At 42.1% G+C, this 20,285-nt stretch overlaps 1 protein-coding gene across 2 annotated transcripts in view; it reads right to left on the reverse strand.

The window, feature by feature from the left end:
- The window catches only part of PELI2 (pellino E3 ubiquitin protein ligase family member 2), a 118,390-nt gene that overhangs the window by 56,386 nt on the left and 41,719 nt on the right, over positions 1 to 20,285 (reverse strand). For both annotated transcript variants that reach the window (XM_082275953.1, XM_082275954.1), the window contains exon 2: positions 3,451 to 3,580. In XM_082275953.1, coding sequence (XP_082132079.1) covers positions 3,451 to 3,580 — 130 coding nt within the window. The remainder of the gene's footprint in view (positions 1 to 3,450; positions 3,581 to 20,285) is intronic.

Genomic DNA, 20,285 nt, shown 5'->3' on the forward strand with positions numbered 1-20,285 from the left:
TTTAGCTGCTTTGGTATAAATTCATTTAACAGGTGCACTAGATGGGCAACAATGAGACGACATCTGAAACAGAATGATTTTACAGGTAAAGGCCACTGACATTTCTCCCCCTATTCATCTTTTCAGACTGTTTTTCACTAGTTTTGCATTTGGCTAGGGTCAGTGGCACTACTGGTAGCATGAGGAGATACCTGAACCCTATTAGAGGTTGCCCAGGCAGTCCACCTCCTCCAGGATGGCACATCAATACATGCCATTGCCAGAAGGTTTGCGGTGTCTCTCGCCACAGTCCCAAGAGCATGGAGGAGATTCCAGGAGACAGGCAGTTACTCTAGGAGAGCTGGACAGGGCCGTAGAAGGTCCTTAACCCATCAGCAGGTGCAGTATATGCTCCTTTGTGCAAGGAGGAACAGGGTGAGCACTGCCAGAGCCCTACAAAATGACCTCCAGCAGGCCACTGGTGTGAAGGACTCTGACCAATCAGAAACAGACTTCATGAGAGTGGCCTGACATTCTCTAGCGGGCCCTGTGCTCACTGCCCAGCACCGTTGAGCACAATTGGCATTTGCCTTTGAACACCAGAATTAATAGGTCTGCCACTGGCGCACTGTGCTTTTCACAGATGAGAGCAGGTTCACCCTAAGCACAAGTGACAGACATGAAAGGGTCTGGAGAAGCCATGGAGAACATTATGCTGCCTGTAACATGGTTCAGCTTGACCGGTTTGGTGGTGGGTCAGGGATGGTCTGGGGGACCCACTGTCAGACCCTACACTGGTCCAGTGGGTCCTGGGTTCCTCTCCTGGTGCATGACAATGCCCGGCCTCATGTAGAGAGTACGTAGCCAATTCCTGGAGGATAAAGAAATGCCATTGAACAGTCCCCACGCTCACCTGACCTAAATCCAATAGAACACCTCGGGGACATTATGTTTTGGTCCATCTGATGCCACCAGGTTGCACCATACAAATCACAGAGTACCATTTTGAGTTGCTACAATGAAATTTCAGCAAAATGGACTAGCCTGTTGCATAATTTTTTCACTTAGATTTTGGGGGTGTCTTGGTATTCAGCCCTCTGTAGGTTGATAATTTTCAATTCCATTAAACGATGTGGCATCCTTTCATTCTCAACACAATACCCAGTCCATATCAGTATAGATATCCAGCATATTTTTCCCCATTGAGATCTGACGTGTGTTCAAAAAAATTATAGGAACACTTTGAGCAGTGTAGCTACACTAACACCAGTTTAAAACAGTGAGAACATCTGAAAGAATGCCTTTAAGAGCAAGCAACGTGAATACCTAAATATGGGGTCAAATTTTATTCCCGTGTAAACCTTTGAACTCTTCTCATTTGCATGCAACAAGTTCTGCATGCAAACAGCAATTAATAGCCTGTGAATTAGCAAACTAAACAATTATTTTTGCAAAAATTAAAAGTCAGTATGAATAACTGTAGATGTCCGGTCTGCTTTGTGTTTACAGCTACCAATGAGCCACACAGTAAACCAATCAGCATGCAAGCAACACAGTAATGAGTAATGCCTCGTTTCCACTGAGCGGATCGGTTCGGTTCGGTACGGTACGCTAATTTGAGTGTTTCCATTATGAAAGTGGCCCATACAACCGAACCAAACCGCACCATTCCTGGTCCTGCTTCAGATGTAGGGCCATAGGAAATGGTACGGTACGGTTAGGGCGGAGCTACTGGCGTCACACGATAGAGTCCTCTGATTGGCGGACAGGAAACCATCAATGCTCACGTCAAATGAAAGAGCAAAACAAACACCTCATTTGGTGTAAACCCCGCATGGTCCCTGGTGGCCCGACTTGCAGTGGAAACGCTCACCTGAATAGACCGGACCATTCTAACCCTTCCAAACTGTACCGACCCGAACCGTTCCGCTCAGTGGAAACGAGGCATAAGTTACCTAAACCACTTGAAGACCAGGCCTTTTCTGACCCTTTGGGGGAGATTTACTAAAACTGATGCACTCAGAATCTGGTGCAGCTGTGCATGGTAGCCACACAGCTTCGAACTTCAGCTTGCTCAATTAAGCTTTGGCAATAAAACCTGGAAGTCGATTGGTTTCTATGCAAAGCTGCACCAGATTTTGCACGCTCCAGGTTTTAGTAAATACTCCCCTTTTTGCTTCTGTTTGCTAGAAAATTACTTCAAACCCCCAAAAACAATATATATGTGCTTAAAGCAGAGGCACTAGAGAATAAAATGGTGGGTATTGCAATTTTTTACGTCACAAGGTATTTGCACAGTGGTTTTTCAAATGTACATTTGGAAAAAAAATACGCTTTATTGAATTTTAATGCAAAAAACAATAGAATACCCAAATGCTTGGTAAAATATAAAAGCGGTTATGGTGAGTAAATAGATACCAAATATCACGTTTTACAATTGCGCGCACCCATGCAAAAGCAACAAACCACGTAACTTATCATCCATAGGCGATGCTTTAAAAGCCTTTGCAGGCTGCTGCTAGAATTACTGCTCTCAATCTGACGTTTGCAGTGATACCTCACATCTGTGGCGTGATCGCCGTTTGCACACGTGCAGGACAAAAAAAAAATAAAAATGTGCGCTCGCCTTTGCGCTTTAAAATTGTGTTTTTTTTTTTATCTTTACACTGTCACTTTAAAACCAGTTTTTGTTTATCACTTTTATTGCTATCACAGGGAAAATAAATGCGTAATAGCAATAGGCAGCACCAGGTACTCTTTACTCTCCTCTGCCCTTAAAAGTGTCGGATCATACCAGGATTGGTATGATCCAATGTTTTTTTCAAACCACTAAGGGTGAAATGAAATGCTCATCACTTCTGGTTTTTTAAAACCACAGAAATGATCAGAGCCCCTGCGGTCTCCGATGAGCTCAATGGTCAGCCAGCAAAACGGCCATCTGCACTCTTGGGTTCCCTGGCAGGATGGGAAAGCCAGAGAGCCGTTGCTTGTAAAAGTAATCCACCAACAAATTAGCTGCTAGGATTGCTTTTACAAGAAAGCTGACTGCCGGCTGATAAAAAAAAAAAAAAAAAAAAAATACTGGAATGATGCCTGCAGCTGCATCATCATGTTCTAACCACTCAAAGTTCAGCAATGTACCGGTATATCGCTGGTTGTCAAGTGGTTATAATACAGAGTGACTGGAAACACCTTCTAAAAGCTTTCATCTTCTGTATCTTTTCCCCAGGGATGGCCACAAAAAGGTCCACCACAATTTAACCAAACCTAGTGCTGCAGCTCCTCTTCTCAGCTACAAGCACCTTCAATCAGACAGTTGCGGTAGCAAAAAAAATAACATTTACAATCAACCCAATACAGCTGGTTAGCAATTTGATTCGGGTAATCCAGTGGAGATTAATTGAGTTATAGAGTTACACAGTTCAAACAACTACATCAGATCTTTCATTCATTACTTATACAGCCTCTTACCTTAGTAGCCTGGGGGGTAGAAACCACGTGGACTGAGCTGGCTCTGACACCATTTGATTTAGGCCGCTTATAGAGTGCAAATCTGCTTTTCCTTCTCCCTCTGTCTCCATTAGGAAGGCAGCCATTGTACCTATAACGAGAATACAGAACGAGAATACATTAGGATATCATTGGTTTATGTGGACAGCACTCATTTTCATACATGTGTAGTTGGTACTGGAAACGCTTTCATCAGCTAGGCAATACGTACTTTCAGATTTTTCTTCTGAGCATGCAAGAAAATGTTGAAAAGCTCTCTTGCACAAGGATACTGTCAGACTGTACACTATAAGGCCTGGTTCACAGTTTTGTAAGCACCTGCAGGTAACGCACCTGTTCCTGCACCCCCCCCCCCCCAATGTTGGCCCATGTGTCCATGCAGATATAGGAGTTTAAGTTATTTCAGAGGAAGGGAAAAAAAAAAAAAAAAACAGCACGTTTACCACTTGAGCACAATTCATTTCAATGGTCAGAATAAATTATGATGGCCAATAAAATGAATGCCCAAGCTGGACATGCCTAAAAGCATTGCATGGGTTTACACGTGCCAATCGTTTTTTCAACCAAAATGCCACTGCCAGGAGGAAAGGCGGCTAAGAGATGGTCAAAACATCCAGTGTGCTTGAGGCCATAAGAGAGACTCCGACTAGTAGCCAAAAGGAAATAAACGTTTTCTTCAATCAGGCATGCCATACATCGGAGCAATATGGTATTCTTTTCACACATCCCATATTCTCATTTCATTATATTGGGAGATCAACTAGCTACCAGCTGAAAATTTCTAAACCATCTCAAAACCCTTTTATTCAATAGAGGGGACAACAAGAGCTGGAAAACTCCCCGTAATCAGACAGCCAATGCGTCCATTAAATCAAAAAAATCGGTGCCTGCCTTTCAAAGTGTTCTGTCCTCTATCGCCCCATCTGCTTTGTGTTCACTGCCCCCCCCCCCCATTGCCCAACATTCCTGTGGCACGTGGTGTACCTGAAGCCAGTTCTCCATGAAGAATATCAGCCCAGCAGAACAAGCTCCCACGTCTGTTCTTCAGGTGAGAGCTGATAAGACTTGTTTAATTTGAAGAGTAAAGACACAATGCATAGCAGTGCGGTGCTTTACAGTTAATGATCCATGACATCGATGGAAAAAGAGGATGAGAATAATTGTCAACTGTTTTCTATTTCCATGTGGAAGAATTTAGTCTAAACACACATTTTGGGAATTCCTCTGCCACACACAGTCTAACCACTACAATAAACCAAAGCGTGTTCTGACAAAGGAAGACCTGAAGCACAAGTACAAAGGAAGTCATTGATATTGTGAATGCTTCATCCTTGAGTCACATCTTTAGGCTGATCACACACATAAAAGGCAGCACATGAGCATGTCGCTGGGAAGACTTCCTTACAAACTGCATTCAAATGAACAGCTGCAATATAGAGGAAACCAATTAACCTTTACCCGTTTGCCCACAAATATACCAGTACTGAGCCACTCCCTGATGTTCTACAATGAACCAAAGTCATTCATGGTGCCTGATGAGAGAAGGGCTCTGTTCTCACCCTATTTTTACTGACAGATTTCCTTAAAGAGTGATCCCTTCCAAAACTGACATTTCCATTTTTAGTGCATGCTTGTCTACCTTTCTTTCACACTTGAGTAGTGAAGATCTGAGACCAAGGCCACTGATCTGACCAGCTGTGGCAGCAGCAACTAATTCCTGTAGAATGCCTCATGCACACTAGGCATTCAGCCACAATGCATGAAAACCTGGCATTTAGGTGTTGTCGGTGTCCAGCCCTGCATGATAAAATGTGTGTTAACAAGGCCTGAAGCTGTCCATAGATTTGCCGGATTCCCCCCCCCCCCCCCCATCTACACACCAGTGTTAATTTCGTCGACTAAAACGTTTTCGTCGACTAAATGAACAAAATTTTAGTCGACTAAAATAAGACTAAAACAATTCAGATGACTAAAATACGACTAAAACTAAAATGGCATTTTAGCCTTAAGACTAAAACTAAATTGAAATTTGCTGCCAAAATTAACACTGGTGTAGTGCTGTGCTAGTGCATGCTCAAAGCCTAATACCATAAATAATAACATATTCGATTTTTCACTCCAGGACCAGCAGTAGTATATAATGAGTTTGGAAATTGTAGAGAAATGCTTAAATAATGCATTACAAATTACAATTGAACTACACCCATTCGATTATAGATGACTAAAATGAGTTTTAGTCGACTAAAATGTAAGATGTTTTAGTCGACTAAAATGTACTGGAGTTTTAGTCGACTAAATACGACAAACTAAAACACTTGCAGAAGACTAAAATGGGACTAAAACTAAAATGCCATTTTAGTCCTAAGACTAAGACTAAAACTAAAATTGAAATTTGCTGCCAAAATTAACACTGCTACACACTCAAGATGGATGGAGGAAACCTATGTAAATTTTATTCTTACGGAGGTAGACTTCCCCGCCATCATAATACACATATCAACACTGCAGTCTATAGCCAGCAGCGCTGATAAAGCAAGAAAATACCAACATATTGGTAGATCGATTTCTGTTCAACCGCATTGGCTGCACATGGGTGACCAGCTTTAGCGTGGATGGAGAGAAGAAAACAAAAAAAAAAAAAAAAAAAAAAAAAGTAATATCAGGCAATTTTGTGTCTTTAGCAGGGTGAATTTCGAGCCGCCAATGCCCATCCCTTAAGCCAGAATAGCACTCCTAATAGCAAGGACCAGCTTCTAAAGTTTACGTGCAAAACACATTGGACCAGCTCTCCGAAATCAATAAAAGTGTAAAAATAGCAAATACTAGAAAGTAAAATAATGTTTTTCCAGCAAGATGACAGATCAGAGGTTTAGGTCTAAAATTCTCCAACAGTTTTGTATGTTTCCCTAGCTAAAACATTTACATACAGAACAAAGTACAATGATTTATCTAACCGTTAGACATTCAAGTGCAAATCGTTGCATTCTTTGTTCATTGAGATCTTTATACAAGGAAATGCCACCACTGTGACCAGCAACTATCCTATACTATACAATTCACTGAACAGGTAGCAATGCCTGTAAAAAGGAGAGACTTTAAATCAATTCAGAACCATCCTGCTGTGGTCACTTCAGATGTCTGTTAAGTGTATATTTAAAAAAAAAAAAAAAAAAAAAAAAAAAAAAATTAAAAAAAGCGCGCACACCATATGAGCGTCAGGTTTCATTTTAACATCTCCTTACAAGAATATGGTCATTGAATCAAAAAGACCAAAATACAATTTGGTTTATGCTATGCGAGGAGGTTGCTAAAGAAGTATTGGCTGCATGAAGGTGTACGTCTCTATGGCAATGTAAGTTTCTATATTCGTTATATATTGGACCATTTGTGCCCTTAGTGCTTGTGGCAGTTACTAGGAATTCACGGATACCATTTTTTTGAATGGCGAGTACCGATTATTTTGGTCAAATACCCGGCAATACCGAGTACCGATACTTTTTTGCACATGTTCCTGCAGACTTTTCCCTCAAACCTCTAATCCAATAAATCACAGATGCATTACTCTGAAAGTTCATTTATCAAATAAAATTAAACTTTTTTTGCAAAAGTGGACTTAGGACCAGAAGACCTAAAATTCATCTGTTTTGTCACTGGGTTTCCTTCCGGTCAGGGTACAGCAAACCAGGGGAAACCTCTGATAAGAACAACCATATAAAATTCCCAAGGTACCTCAACTGGCCTACTCCTTGCCTACAACAGATGGGGGGGGGGGGGGGAAACTAAAAGAAAGACCAACACTTCTATGGAGCAACCTAAAACCACCTGTCTGCCACAAAACCTCAGTCTTGGCATTTACAATCACACAAAGGACAGGGGTATAGTTTGCTTAAAGTGCAGATATTCTGTGGAAGGTGTTATGTACAGCCGTTTCTAGGTGGTAAAGACAACACTTTTTCCATAGCTGGGAGATCACAAGCCCCAACATGCCACTATAGAGGATATATTTCATGCTGGTGTTTTCAATAACCTGGCATACCTACCTATTACTGACTCAGCCGGAATGCCTGGCAATACTTTTTGCTAACGCTGCCATAAACATCCTGGATTGTCAAAGCAACAGAAGCCAAAATCTTTTCAGCATGTTTCAGGATAAGTGGCTTAAGCACATGCTAGATATCAAGTTGGCTCTATGGAGATTATGTATTCAATGTTAATTAACAGACAAGGTCCTTGCTTACATCGTTTTCCTGTTTGCAATCCCTTTAATATGAAATGCGGTGTGTGCACAATGAAATAACTTTAGGGTGATCCGTATTACTATCGGAGAACAAACTTCTATAAATTCTTCCTTCTTATAAAACAAGTGTGAAAGGCATTTATGTGTTCATTAGTAATGTGTTCAGGTGCGTAGTCCCAACCCACCGCCAATCATAGGCAGAGAGGCATTACCCGTTCAGCAGCTGCACAGTTCCTGGAAATGCCTCACTGCCTATGATTGTGCAGTGTCAGCTTCCTGGCTGGATTTCTCAGGTAGGTTGGGACTACGATCCCCAACACGCCTGAGCCCATCACCAATGTTAATTCACCTAAACAAAAAATAAATTATAACTGGGGCAAACTATGTGTTGAATCTGATAGTTGGCCACAAGCTATATTCCTGTAGTGCTGCCCTAAGCAGCCCCTTTTCCCTTGGGCCCAGTTGAACCATCAGTAGGCCCAGGGATTTCCAGCTGAAGAGTAGGTCAATGGGCAAGCATACTGTGATGAAGAAAGCTGCTGTTTGTATAGACACTTCAGCTGGTCTAACTTTGGCAGGGCAGTTTGCTAAAGGAAACACGCTATCTGAAATCTTACTTTGTCAGCTGATTAATCCCTTTTTTTTTTTGAAAAGCAGTTAAAAGTTTATCATAGGTTTACTTATATTGGTTTCAGCATTCTGGAATGACTGACATTACATTTTCTAAAAACGTACTGCTAGTTGTTAAAGTCGGGTACACATGGGCTGAATGTCCAAGTCCTGATTAGCGCTCGCAGCCAATGGCAGTGAGCGATGATCAGAGTATTCTGGCGGTGGGCCATCCCCATGTCCGAACACAACTCAACGAGGGAGATCGTTGTACTTACTTTGCATAGTGAGTACCGCAACTCTGACCAGAGCTGATGGGTTGGACGAAAAAAAAAAAAAAAAAACTCTGCGTACCAGAATAAGATAACAGATTAGAAATACACAAAATTAAAAAAACTGCCTTATCTCTAGTAATTACTCTTGAGATATGCTGAGCCGGAATTTCACAAGAATACAATTATTGAGCTGAATGTTCAGTCTGACAGCACCGAGTGATAGCAATGTCAGAGGATGTTTTGGGGTATTTATATTCTGCCAACCCTTGGGAAGTCTACAGACACCTTAAACCCGGCCATAAATGGATCAAAATGTGGCTGTTTTAGCAGGGACCGGCTGAATTTTGATCCACGTATGGCCACTGTGGTTGATCAGAAGTCAATCTATTGTTGGATTTTAGCAGCTTGATCAGTGCTATAGCGAATCTGATTATTCTAACGGCAGAAAATCTCCCTACTGTCAAGATACTACACCGAGGATTGACAATTCAGGGTGGATGAGGTAATCAGGTCAGTGTTTAAAATGGAGCCGTCACTAGCGGAAGCAGAGCCGATGTTTTCTAAATAGCGCCGGCTCCTGTCACAGGCAGAGTGATACCAAACGTACTCCGCTTCCGCCTGTGACAGGAGCGATACAGGATGCATTGGCTCTGCGCTCCCTACTGCAGCCGCATGCTTCCTCTAGCACTGACTCCTGTCACACTGATGCTCAGGAATGGTGGGTTGGGAACCAGCCAGCAATACCCGCCAGCAGAACCCACCAGCAAGAGCCAGGTACATACACATACTATACAAAGGTTCTTACATTTGTTATAGTCATTATTTTTCTCTGTTTGTTACGTTGTATGTATTTACATTTTTTCCAATGATTTTCATTGGTACTTTTTACACGTTTTTTTAAACGTTTTTCTATGTGATTGTCGGTCCAGGTCTTTGTGTGTATGGGTGAGTTCACGGTACACACGATGGGCTGGAACTTCAGCTTGATTTTTATATTTAAATCACCACTGAGATGCCCTTTGGGGCTGAGGCCAGGTGATTAATTGAGTTGTGCACAACTGCTGATTGTCACCGCCCCCGGTACACCTGTTTTCATTGGGGCGGTCTATTTAAGATCTATAGTCAGCTACAGTCATTGTAATGATTAAGCACAAGATGTATGTGTGAAACGCGTCTACGAGACTTTATGCTGGTGTCTTTGGTGTCATCACTTGCAACTTTTTGGAAATAAAGGTATTTGAAACCTATTGGAATCCCTGGATGTGCGGCTATTACTTTTCCTACAAGTGTTCCCACGGAGGCGGGCCGGGGCCAGCACTCTACTAGGATATCCTATCTCCTGGCAATCACCACACAATATACACCTGGAGCAGTGTCTTTCTTTTCTTCAGTACACCAGCAAGAGCCGCCAGCAGTACTGCCCATAAGCAAAGTCAAGCTTTTTCCTACCTAGTGTCCTACTCCTGTAGGGGGCAGTATAACCCGATGATTAAGAAGAATCAGGAGCTGTGTTCGTCAATGAACGAAAGAGAAATGGGCCTTGCTAGGTGGCTCTTTACAACAGGAATGGTAACACTGAGGTCAAGTTGCTATAGAAATGTGCAAGGAAAATGTAATGCTGAGTATATCTTACTATCTACCTGGAAAGATGACTCTGCACACTATTTCTTTAAAGAGATACTAAACAGACACTGTTTAATTTACATTATCCCTTCTATTTCTGTATGTGGATGACGGCAGTATAATCATCTTTTTTTTAATTTAAAAACGACATATAGCCGTCACATTATCCAGCTCCTTACCAGCCTGTCTGCAGGGAGGCCTAAGCAGAACGAGCTTCTAGCCCTCTGCTGCTGGTCACATTTAAAAGAAAAAAATAGCCTTTGGAATACACAGAGTAAAAATTATGAATATCAAAAGTTTTAAATTGGCATACAAACATTTTAAATTGAATCCTAATTTTAGCAATAATATGGTATTGGAAGATTTCTGCCAGTTGCCTGTGTCTTCAAATACGAGGGAGGTGAAGCCCCAATCAATCTACATGCAATATCCCCACCTCCATTGTGTTTAGCTGGTTAGTGGGCATGAAGGAGGGAGGGAGTGGGCTATTATTTAACACTATGTATACATCCACATGCCTGACTATAGTCATATGGGCTGCTCAGATGTGATCGGGAGGAAATGCTCAGAATAGAAAGTCAATGGAAACTGAGCATGCGCAGAGCTGCCAACACTGCTCTGCAAATCTACAACTAAGTTGGGGACTTGGACAGAAGGGAGAGAGATAGAGAACAGCAGGATCAACCAGGTTTTTTTGCAGAATACAGAAAACAAATCTCATAGTGAGACAGCATTTATGGATTTCTTTTTTTTTTTTTTTTTTTTTTATGATGTGGGTTTAGTGACAGTTTAAAAAAGGTAATGAATTAAAAAAAAAATTGACTCGAAATGAAACTAAGGGCTCTTTCACACGGGCTTTCCGTATATCCGCAAATCATCCTATTTTTTTGCGGATGATTTGCAGACATAATGTAAGTCTATGGCATTGCGGATGTCAGCGGAATACCATCCGCTGACATCCGATTTCCTTCCTTTCAGTTCTGTTCCGTTTTTTCGAACTGAACAGAACCCTATTTTCTCTCCGTTCAAAAAACGGAAAGGAAGGAAAATCGGATGTCATCCGCTGACATCCGCAATCCCCATAGACTTACATTAGGTCCGCATATCATCCGCAAACGGATGGGATGATATGCGGACCTACGGAGCGGATGACAGAAATGTCATCCGCTCCGTGAAAAAAAAAAAAAAAGGACCGCAGCGGAGCTCTCACACGGAAAGCCCGTGTGAAAGAGCCCTAAAGGAGGCAGCACAAAAGTAGCTTTTCTGCTGTGAAGGTAAAACTAAAAACTTATTGGGGGCTGGACTTTAAAAGTTAAAAAAAAAAAAAAAATGGTTTCAGGTTCACATTAAGCACGCCCACATTGGATTACTGTAAACCTAAAATAATCTAACATCTGAGAAAACACAGTATATTATAAATTACACATAAACACCTTATTTCATGTCATAAAGAAATTAATTTATGCTCATATAGATTTTGGAAGAGGGCTCCAGGGGCACAGATTTTAGGATTTCAATATTTCTAGTGGGATCTGAAGCACTTGGTGCTGCGTTCTCCCAGCCAGTGAGTTTAGTAGCAAGGCATTTGTACTGTAGAGAGATCAGGCATCGGTGCAAGCTTTAATACACAGATATTAACAAATTTACATTTCAATAATGAAAATCATATGCAACCGAACATACAGAAAAAGAGCATGTAGAGAGCAACTTCTGGGGGAAAAAAAAAAACATAAAAAGGAACTGCATTACAATCCGGGTTATGTCACTGAGATCAAAGACAACACATGCCTGTTCAAATAAAAGTGGTCTTGAAAAAGATAAAGGAGAATTAGCAATGTTTATGTTCTCATTAGAATGGTATTTATGGTCACTTTTCTACTTTAAAAATATATCCATCTAAGCACAGGGATTTCTGTCAAGCCACATCTGATAAAACCAATGAAGACGTATGTCAATTTCACTCAACAGCTTCTTCAGAATCTAAACACCTGTATCCAATAAGCCCGGACAACGGCACTCTTTTTGAAGATATCTACAGATATTTGATGGCGGTCGACCATTGCTGAGGATTTTAAACAGGATAAAGTGATGGATTAGATAAATTTCACAGAAGAAACTGCCGATGTGATCAGATTTTTTAGCAGATAACATTAGGGTTGCGGTACATAATCTTCTAATAAAACTTTTTTTTCCCGCTTATCCTTCCATCTGGAAACTTTATATGATCTGTAAAATAAAACCTTTAGATCCATTTACACTTAAAAGTTCTAACACAGTATACTGCATGAACCCAGGTTAACCATGGTTTTAAAGGGCGCTACTTCACGTACATAGATCAGCCAAAACATTAGGACCACTGACAGGTAAAAGTGAAGAACATTGATTATCTTGTTACAATGGCATCTGAAAGTAGGTGTGATATTAGGCAGCAGGTGAACACGTTGTCCCTGAAGTTGATGTGTTGAAAAGCAGAAAAAAACACATTTATATCAGCAATTGTAAGGATTTGAAAAACTTTGTTAAGAGAGAAATTGTAATGGCTAGACAACTGAGTCAGGGCAATTCCAAACCTGCAGCTCTTGTAGGAGGTTCCTGGTCTGCATTGGTCAGGATCTACCAACAGTGGTCCAAGGAATGAAAACTGATGAATCAGTGACAGGGTCATGGGCGGCCAAGGCTCATTGAACTACCTGGGGAGTGAAGGCTGAACCGTGTAGTCTAATCTTATAGAAGAGCTACTGTAGCTCAGATTAATGAAAAAGTTCAGGCTGGTTCAGATAAAAAAAGTGTCAGGCAACAAACTGAAGATCTGTAAGGGCTCTTTCACACGGGCGTTCCTTTTTTTTTTGCCCGATCAGGTCCTTTTTTTTTTTTTTTGTAACGGACACGGATGACACTTGTGTCATCCGGTCCGTATGTCCGTTTTTCATCCCATCCGTTTGCGGATGAAAAACTGACATAATGCATGTCTATGTAAATACGGATGTCTGCGGATGACACCACTGACATCCGTTTTTGCTTCAGTTCCGTTTTTTGAAAGGAAGAAAAAATAGGGTTCTCCTCCGTTCAAAAAAACTGAACTGAACTGACAAAAAACGGATGTCAGAGGATGATCATCCGATGACATCCGTATTTACATAGAGATACATTATGTCCGTTTTTCATCCGCAAACGGATGGGATGAAAAACGGACATACGGAACGCCCGTGTGAAAGAGCCCTAAGGGTGTTAATGCTGACTCGTGTCCACAGCCAAAACCTCCTACAATGGGCACATGAGCATCAGAACTGGACCACACAGAGCAAAGGAGAAAGGGGGTCTTGTCTGATGAATAATCACTTTCTTGTGCATCCCTCACCTGGGGAAGAGATGGCACCAGATGCACCATAGAAAGGAGGCAAGCCAGCAATCTGCCACTGACAGCTTGGTGCCAGTTACTACAGCATACCTTCAGAGGTCTAGTGGAGTCCATACCTCGATGGGTCGGGGCTGTTTTAGTGGCGTAAGTGCTTACTCAATATAAGGTGGGTGGTCATAATGTTATGGCTGATTGGTGCATATGAGACATGCAAAGTTCACATCCATTTTTTTTTTCTCTTTTTTATTGTGTTAACACATTTGAGAAGGCTATTGATAACACTGGCAGAGCAAAAAAATATGCATTGACAGTGAAGGAAACATGCAAGGTGTGAAGTCAACTTAAGAGGAAAAAAAAAAGGACCAAAATGAACGTGCTGCATGCATGACGCCTAAGGCTCCTTTCACACGCTGTGCTGCCTGCTGCGGTCCGTTCTCTGCTCAGCGGGGATCAATCCGCCGATCCCAGCTGAGCAGGCGGATGACAGCTCCGTCTCCACACTGTGTACAGAGCGGGAGGTGTCAGAGCTCCCGCTGCGCTCTATGGGGGAATCGGATGACAGCGGACCGCCTGTCCGCCCTCATAAGATCCCCAGGATGGATGGAAGATAGGGTCTCCATCCGTCCGAATTTCACGGACAGGATCAGATGCGGATGGCAGCGGGTGTCCGTGGACATGTCTCTGCTGACATCCGCTGCCCCATAGGGATGCATGGAGGATCCAATCAGATCCGCCTGAAAAACTGACAGGCAGATTTGATCGGATCTTTCGTGTGAAAGGGGCCTTAGTGAACTGCTGCTTCAGCAGAAATCCATAGCTCCCAGTCTACCAGTAGCTAGTCATGCACATTTGACAGCAAGTAGTAATAGGAAAATTCCCACTTTCCCAAAAGCCTTCAATAAGCCATTTGTTAAACTACAAAGCAGAAGCTCGGCCTTAACCACTTCTGAACCAGAAGCTTTTCCCCCCGTAATGACCAGGCACTGCGTTACTTTAATAGACAATTGCGCTGTCGTGTGACGCTGTAACCAAATAAAATTGATGATTTTTTCCCCCACAAATAGAGCTTTATTTTGATTGTATTTAAACACCTCTGCGATTTTTCTTTTTTTTGCTCTATATACAAAAACAAGAGCGGCAATTCTGAAATAAAAATAAATACACACATATAATATATATATTTATTCATTCATTCATTACCCCCCCCCCCCCACACACACACACACTTTCTGCTATTAAACATTCCCAAAAAAAAAAAATTAAAAATCTATTTTTTTTTTCATCATTTTTTTTTTCTGGCAATGGCAGCGATCAGCGGTTTTTAGCGGGACTGCGACATTGCAATGGACAGATCAGACCCCTAACTGACATTTGACACTTTTGGGGAGACCAATGACATTACTACAGTAATCAGTGGTAAAAATATGCACTGTTACGGTTAGGCTCCATGTACACGGGACGCTGGAAATGGCCGTTTAGGAGCAGTTGGGTGTTTTTTTCAGAAGCCCCTGAACCCATCTACATTTTATCTTATCGGTCCATGTACACTGGGTCGTTTGCAGTCATTTGCAGGCAGTTGCGTTCAGGGACTGTTTTTAGAACGCAATTATTTGCGTTCGAACGTGTGTTTCCCGGCGTTTCAAACGCACAAACGCGTCCGAACGCGATGACCCGCGTTTAGCGTTCGCGTTTTTCCATTTTAAAAGGGGATTTTTTTGACCTCTAGGAACGCTTCTAAAAGCAAACGCCCGCAAACGCTGCTAAACGCCCGCTAAACGAGGGTACAAACGCGACCGAACGGACATTTCAAACGTCCTAAAAATTCCAGCATTCAAAGGGACTTTTAACAACGTCCCGTGTACATGGAGCCTTACTGTAATGACACTGGCAGGGAAGAGGTTAACCCAGGGGCAATCAAAGTGTTAAATGTGAGCCTAGAGGGTGTTTTCTATCTGTAAGGGGGATAGGCTTGTGAAATCAACACAGAAACCTGTGTTCCTAAATAGGAGGAACACAGGAGCCCTGTGTCGATAGCTTAGAGAACAAAGGTCTGCTGTGTTTACAACAGTCCGCCGTTCTCTCTTCACGGGGAGCGATCGCGGGTGCCCGGCAGCAATTGCGGCTGCTGGCCCAGTGGATCGGCTTCCCCGCTGGCAAGTGGGAACCGGTTGACTTTCTGCCTTATATCGACAGCGGCTGGTCGACAAGTGGTTAACACAGCCGTAAACCTAGTATACACGGGTTGAATGTCAAACTGCATCGGCCAGTGCATGTGCAGATGCATTATGGGTTTCTGCCAGGTCCTACAGACCTGCGACGCGGGAGTCCCAAAGAGCTTTGGGCTGGAAAAGTACAACAACGGACTAGCAAGTATACATTTTTTTTTTTAATTTACATACAGGAACACATTTTAAAATGAAAAAGATAAAACAAGATACACCCAGCCTTGCTGTACTTGCCTCCGTGGATGCCGAGATGTCAGTGCCCATGTAGCTAGTGTAGCACTCCAGGGATTTGAAATTCCGCTTCTTCTCTGTGCAGCTGGGACAGATCCTACCGATTTTGATTGGTCAGTGCCAGCACAGAGAATTATACTCTGATCCGTCCCAGAACAGCTGCACAGGGAAGGAGGAGCAGAACAGGGGATTTCAAATCTTGCATGGGCATTGATAGCTCAGCATCCACAAACGGTAAGCACAGTGAGGTCCGGAGGGCTGCTGCCCATCAATTTTCACAACTTCCTATACAGTATTCCCTTTGTCACTTCTTCTCTGCTGTTTATTTCACTTCTGCTGTTTAGTGCCTTTTTCTAAAAGGACTACATATCCCATGGTACCTACAAGCAGTGATTTCTGTGCTGACTCCGCCTCTCAAAAATCCTCCTTTCAACACCTCTGTAGTTCAGAAGGCAGGCTCTGAAGTACGTGACACAGCAGTGCCTACTCACAAGGCATTGTGAACATGTCACAGAATTCAAGGAAGTAAAGTGGGGATGAAATTAATAGTAGGCTAGAAATGACTGAAGTTCATTGTGGAAATGAACATACGATTTCACATTTTGACCAGAGATATGCTTTAAATAAAAATCCAACAGGTAAAGGGAGATGGGGATGCAGCTGAACTCTAATCAGAGAATTTGTGCACGCTGTTTAGTTTGTAAAAAGCACCCTCCTGCCATGTCTGTTACTCAGGCCAAGGGACCAATACCCTGATGGACATCAATAGCAGTAGAAGAGGGATCAGCCCATTACGGCAAAAGGTACTCGATTCTTCCGTACCACACTACACTTTCACCAATTACGGTTATTGACATTCTGGTTTTTACACTCTAGCACACCCCTCAGAATGGTCAGTGAAGCTCCATCTTCTCTACCTTGCCTACATCACCTAGTTTCAGATGTATGGACAAAGACAGAGGATAATAATTCTATCATCACTTTTTTATAAGTATACTTCTGGAGGATACGTATTGGAAAAGTCAGGCAAACATTTCAAGCACTGTTTGCTTGCTGATCCCCACTGAACAGGCGGGTGACAGGTCCACCCCAGTCTTCTGTGCAGACGGACGCAGTCAAGCTCTTCTCCATGGGAAGATCGAGTGAAAATGGACCGCCTGGCCGTTTTCATCCGATTCACCAGATGGATTGAAAATAAGACCACCGTCCAATCTGGATTTTGCAGACAGGATCAGATAGCGGCGGGTGTTAGCGGACATGTCACCGCTGACATCTGCAGCTCCATAGGGGTGAATGGAGGATCTAATCAGGTCCACCTGAAAAACTGACAGGCCGACTTGATCGGACAGTCCGTATAAAAAAGGGGCCTTCGTAGCTTTTTTCCCCACTCCCAAGAACTCTACATAAACATTTTATCTTCTGCTCCTAGATAAAGCTAAAAAAAAAATGCTAAATAGCCTAGAGTAGTGTGCACGGACACATATGATAACACTATTTAGCTTCTATGAGCAGATAAAAGAAATACCAGCGTCTAGGAGCTTAGAAGAAAAAAAACGCTAGTGTGCATGGAGCCTGAAAATGTAAAAATTAAACTTCTGAAAAGTCCTTTATCCAATGAGGTATACTTTGATGAAGTTATTCAATGTTGTGAGGAACATATTAAAACAACAGTATGTAGATATGTGATTTGTCCTGGCATGACTTTGTTTCTAATCAAAACCTTTGTTTCCATAGTAACCGAGAATTTTGCTGCACAGCGCGAACTGCTTGGGCCCACCTAGTCTGCCCCTCTTCCCACTGGTGTTTCAAGTTTACATCTATCCCAGTTATCAGGGAACAGATATTTCCATGCTGAAATGATCACATCCTAATCTGGCACAAAGCACTGATAAAGAGAAAATATTACACAATTCAAAATTAAAATCTGCAAAGGCCACACATTAACTTCCGATGAAGTAAAAGAATCTAGTATAAACGTGAGCGTACTCATGCTCATTAACAAGTAATTTAGAGGATTCAAGATCAGACATGGCTGAGCAATACACATTCAGAGATTTGTGTGATCTCACATACAGTCATGCTTAGAATAATCAACCTTTCCAAAGGGCAATCCTCCAAATCACAACACACAAACTAGACAGACCTTACCATATAAGCAAATACAAGTCTTTGACTATATTAAAAGAGGAAGGTGGAAAAAACCCCAGCAAAGCATGATCCAATTTGCCACAGCAGGGGGGAAAAAAATCCTTCCACATCCCACTAGAGGCAATTGGATATTTCCTGGATCAACTTTACCTATAAAATTTTAGTACCCATTTATATTATGTACACCTAGGAAAGAATACAGGCCCCTTTTAAAGCAATCTAATGAGCTAGCCAGAACCACCTCTGGAGGGAGTCTATTCCACATTTTCACAGCTCCAACGGTGAAGAAACCTTTCCGTATTTGGAGACTAAATTTTTTTTTTCTCTAGACGTAAAGAGCGCCCCCTTGTCCTCTGTGTTTACCTTAAAGTGAACAACTCAACACCAAGTTCACTATATGGACCCCTTATGTATTTATACATGTTGATCATATCCCCCCCCCCCCCCCTTATCTCCTCTTCCCAAGAGATCATAAATTAAATTCCTCTAATCATTCCTCATAGCTGAAGTCCTCCATGACTCTATCAGTTTGGTTGCCCTTCTCTGCACTTTCTCCAGTTCCCAGCTATCCTTTTTAAGAACTGGTGCCCAAAACTGAACTGCATATTCCAGATGAGGTATTAGTAATGATTTGTACAGGGGCAAAATTATCTCTCTCTCTCTCGCTCTCTGGAGTCCATGCCTCTGTTAATACAAGAAAGGATTTTGCTTGCTTTGGAAACCACAGCTTGGCATTGCATGCTATTATTGGGCTATTATTGGGCTTAGGATCTACCAGAACCCCCAGATCCTTCTCCGCTATGGATTCCCCAGTTCTACCAGTTCTACTAGTTATAGAGGAGGGTCTAGGGCTAGAATTATTGCTCTTGCTCCAACAGTTGTGGCGATACCTCATGTGTGATGCAAATACCATTTACATATGCATACTTACTTATGTATGCATTCGCTTCTGCACGCAAGCACGAGGGAATAGGACACTTTACTTTTTTTTTTTTTTTATCACTTTTATTCCTATTATAAGTAATAGAAAAATTGATTTGCAATAGAAAAATGCATGACTGGTCCTCTTTATGGAGAGATCTGGAACTCACCTTTAAAAACAAAAGATAAAAAAAAAAAAAAAAAATGATCTTTTTGCTTTAATAAAAAAAATAAAATATGTATATTTTTTTTAAAACTTTCAGCCTGGTCTGGAAGGGACGGCCTGACCATGTTCCAGTTCCCCAAGGCAACCAAAGCAGATCTACTCTTTGAACGCCTGTGTGGCCAGCTGGCGGCACCATTGGATCCTTTCCTGGGCGAATCGGGTGGAAACCGGAAGCCTGAGAAACACCGGCGAACAGCGCCCCCTCCTAGCGCTTCGGAAAGCGGTCCAGCGGCTCATGAACCGCCGGCTGTAAAAAAAAAAAAAAAAAAAACACACACACACACACAACAGGTAATGGCGGATATCTTCCACCATAATCGCAGGAAAGCACTTGCAAACTGAAATGTACAAATACATATTGCGGTCTGCAAGTGGTTAAACAAAGACGGTTGTGGTAATGGCAGTGACCGACTGCATCATGCAAGTCTTTTTGGATACTGATCATAGTTTCACTTTAAAACTTTCTTCACTTGACAGCCATGCAACTAACCGTTCTAGGCAACAATGTTTAATCTATATATTGCTCAAAACAATTTTTATTCTATTAGTGAATCACCCCAGCTGGAGTTCTTCTTTAGGTTTTATTTGAAGGGAAATTTCTCATATTTGATGCACCTGCTTTTGTTCCTAGGAATGTCAGGATACCGGTAAACGAGTGTCCGGGCGTTTGATCCAGATCACGATTCAAGAATCATGCAGACTTTGTTTTAGGATTTTTTCCAGGCTATTTAGAAGCAAGAAATATTTTTGCAGAGGGAAAAGGAAACAACAACAAAAGGCTGGAGCCCCTCTGATTTGTGTTTGCAAAGATGATATGAATAGCAAAGTGACCTGCTACTGAACTCTTATGTGTCAGCAATGAGCTAACAGAGCATATAATGTGTTTGTCTTTCTATCACAAAGCTCAGAGAGGGGAGGGGAAAAAAAAGGTGCATGTTGACCT

This window comes from Pelophylax lessonae, assembly GCF_965119305.1.
Source record: "Pelophylax lessonae genome assembly, chromosome: 13".
Classification (NCBI taxonomy): domain Eukaryota; kingdom Metazoa; phylum Chordata; class Amphibia; order Anura; family Ranidae; genus Pelophylax; species Pelophylax lessonae.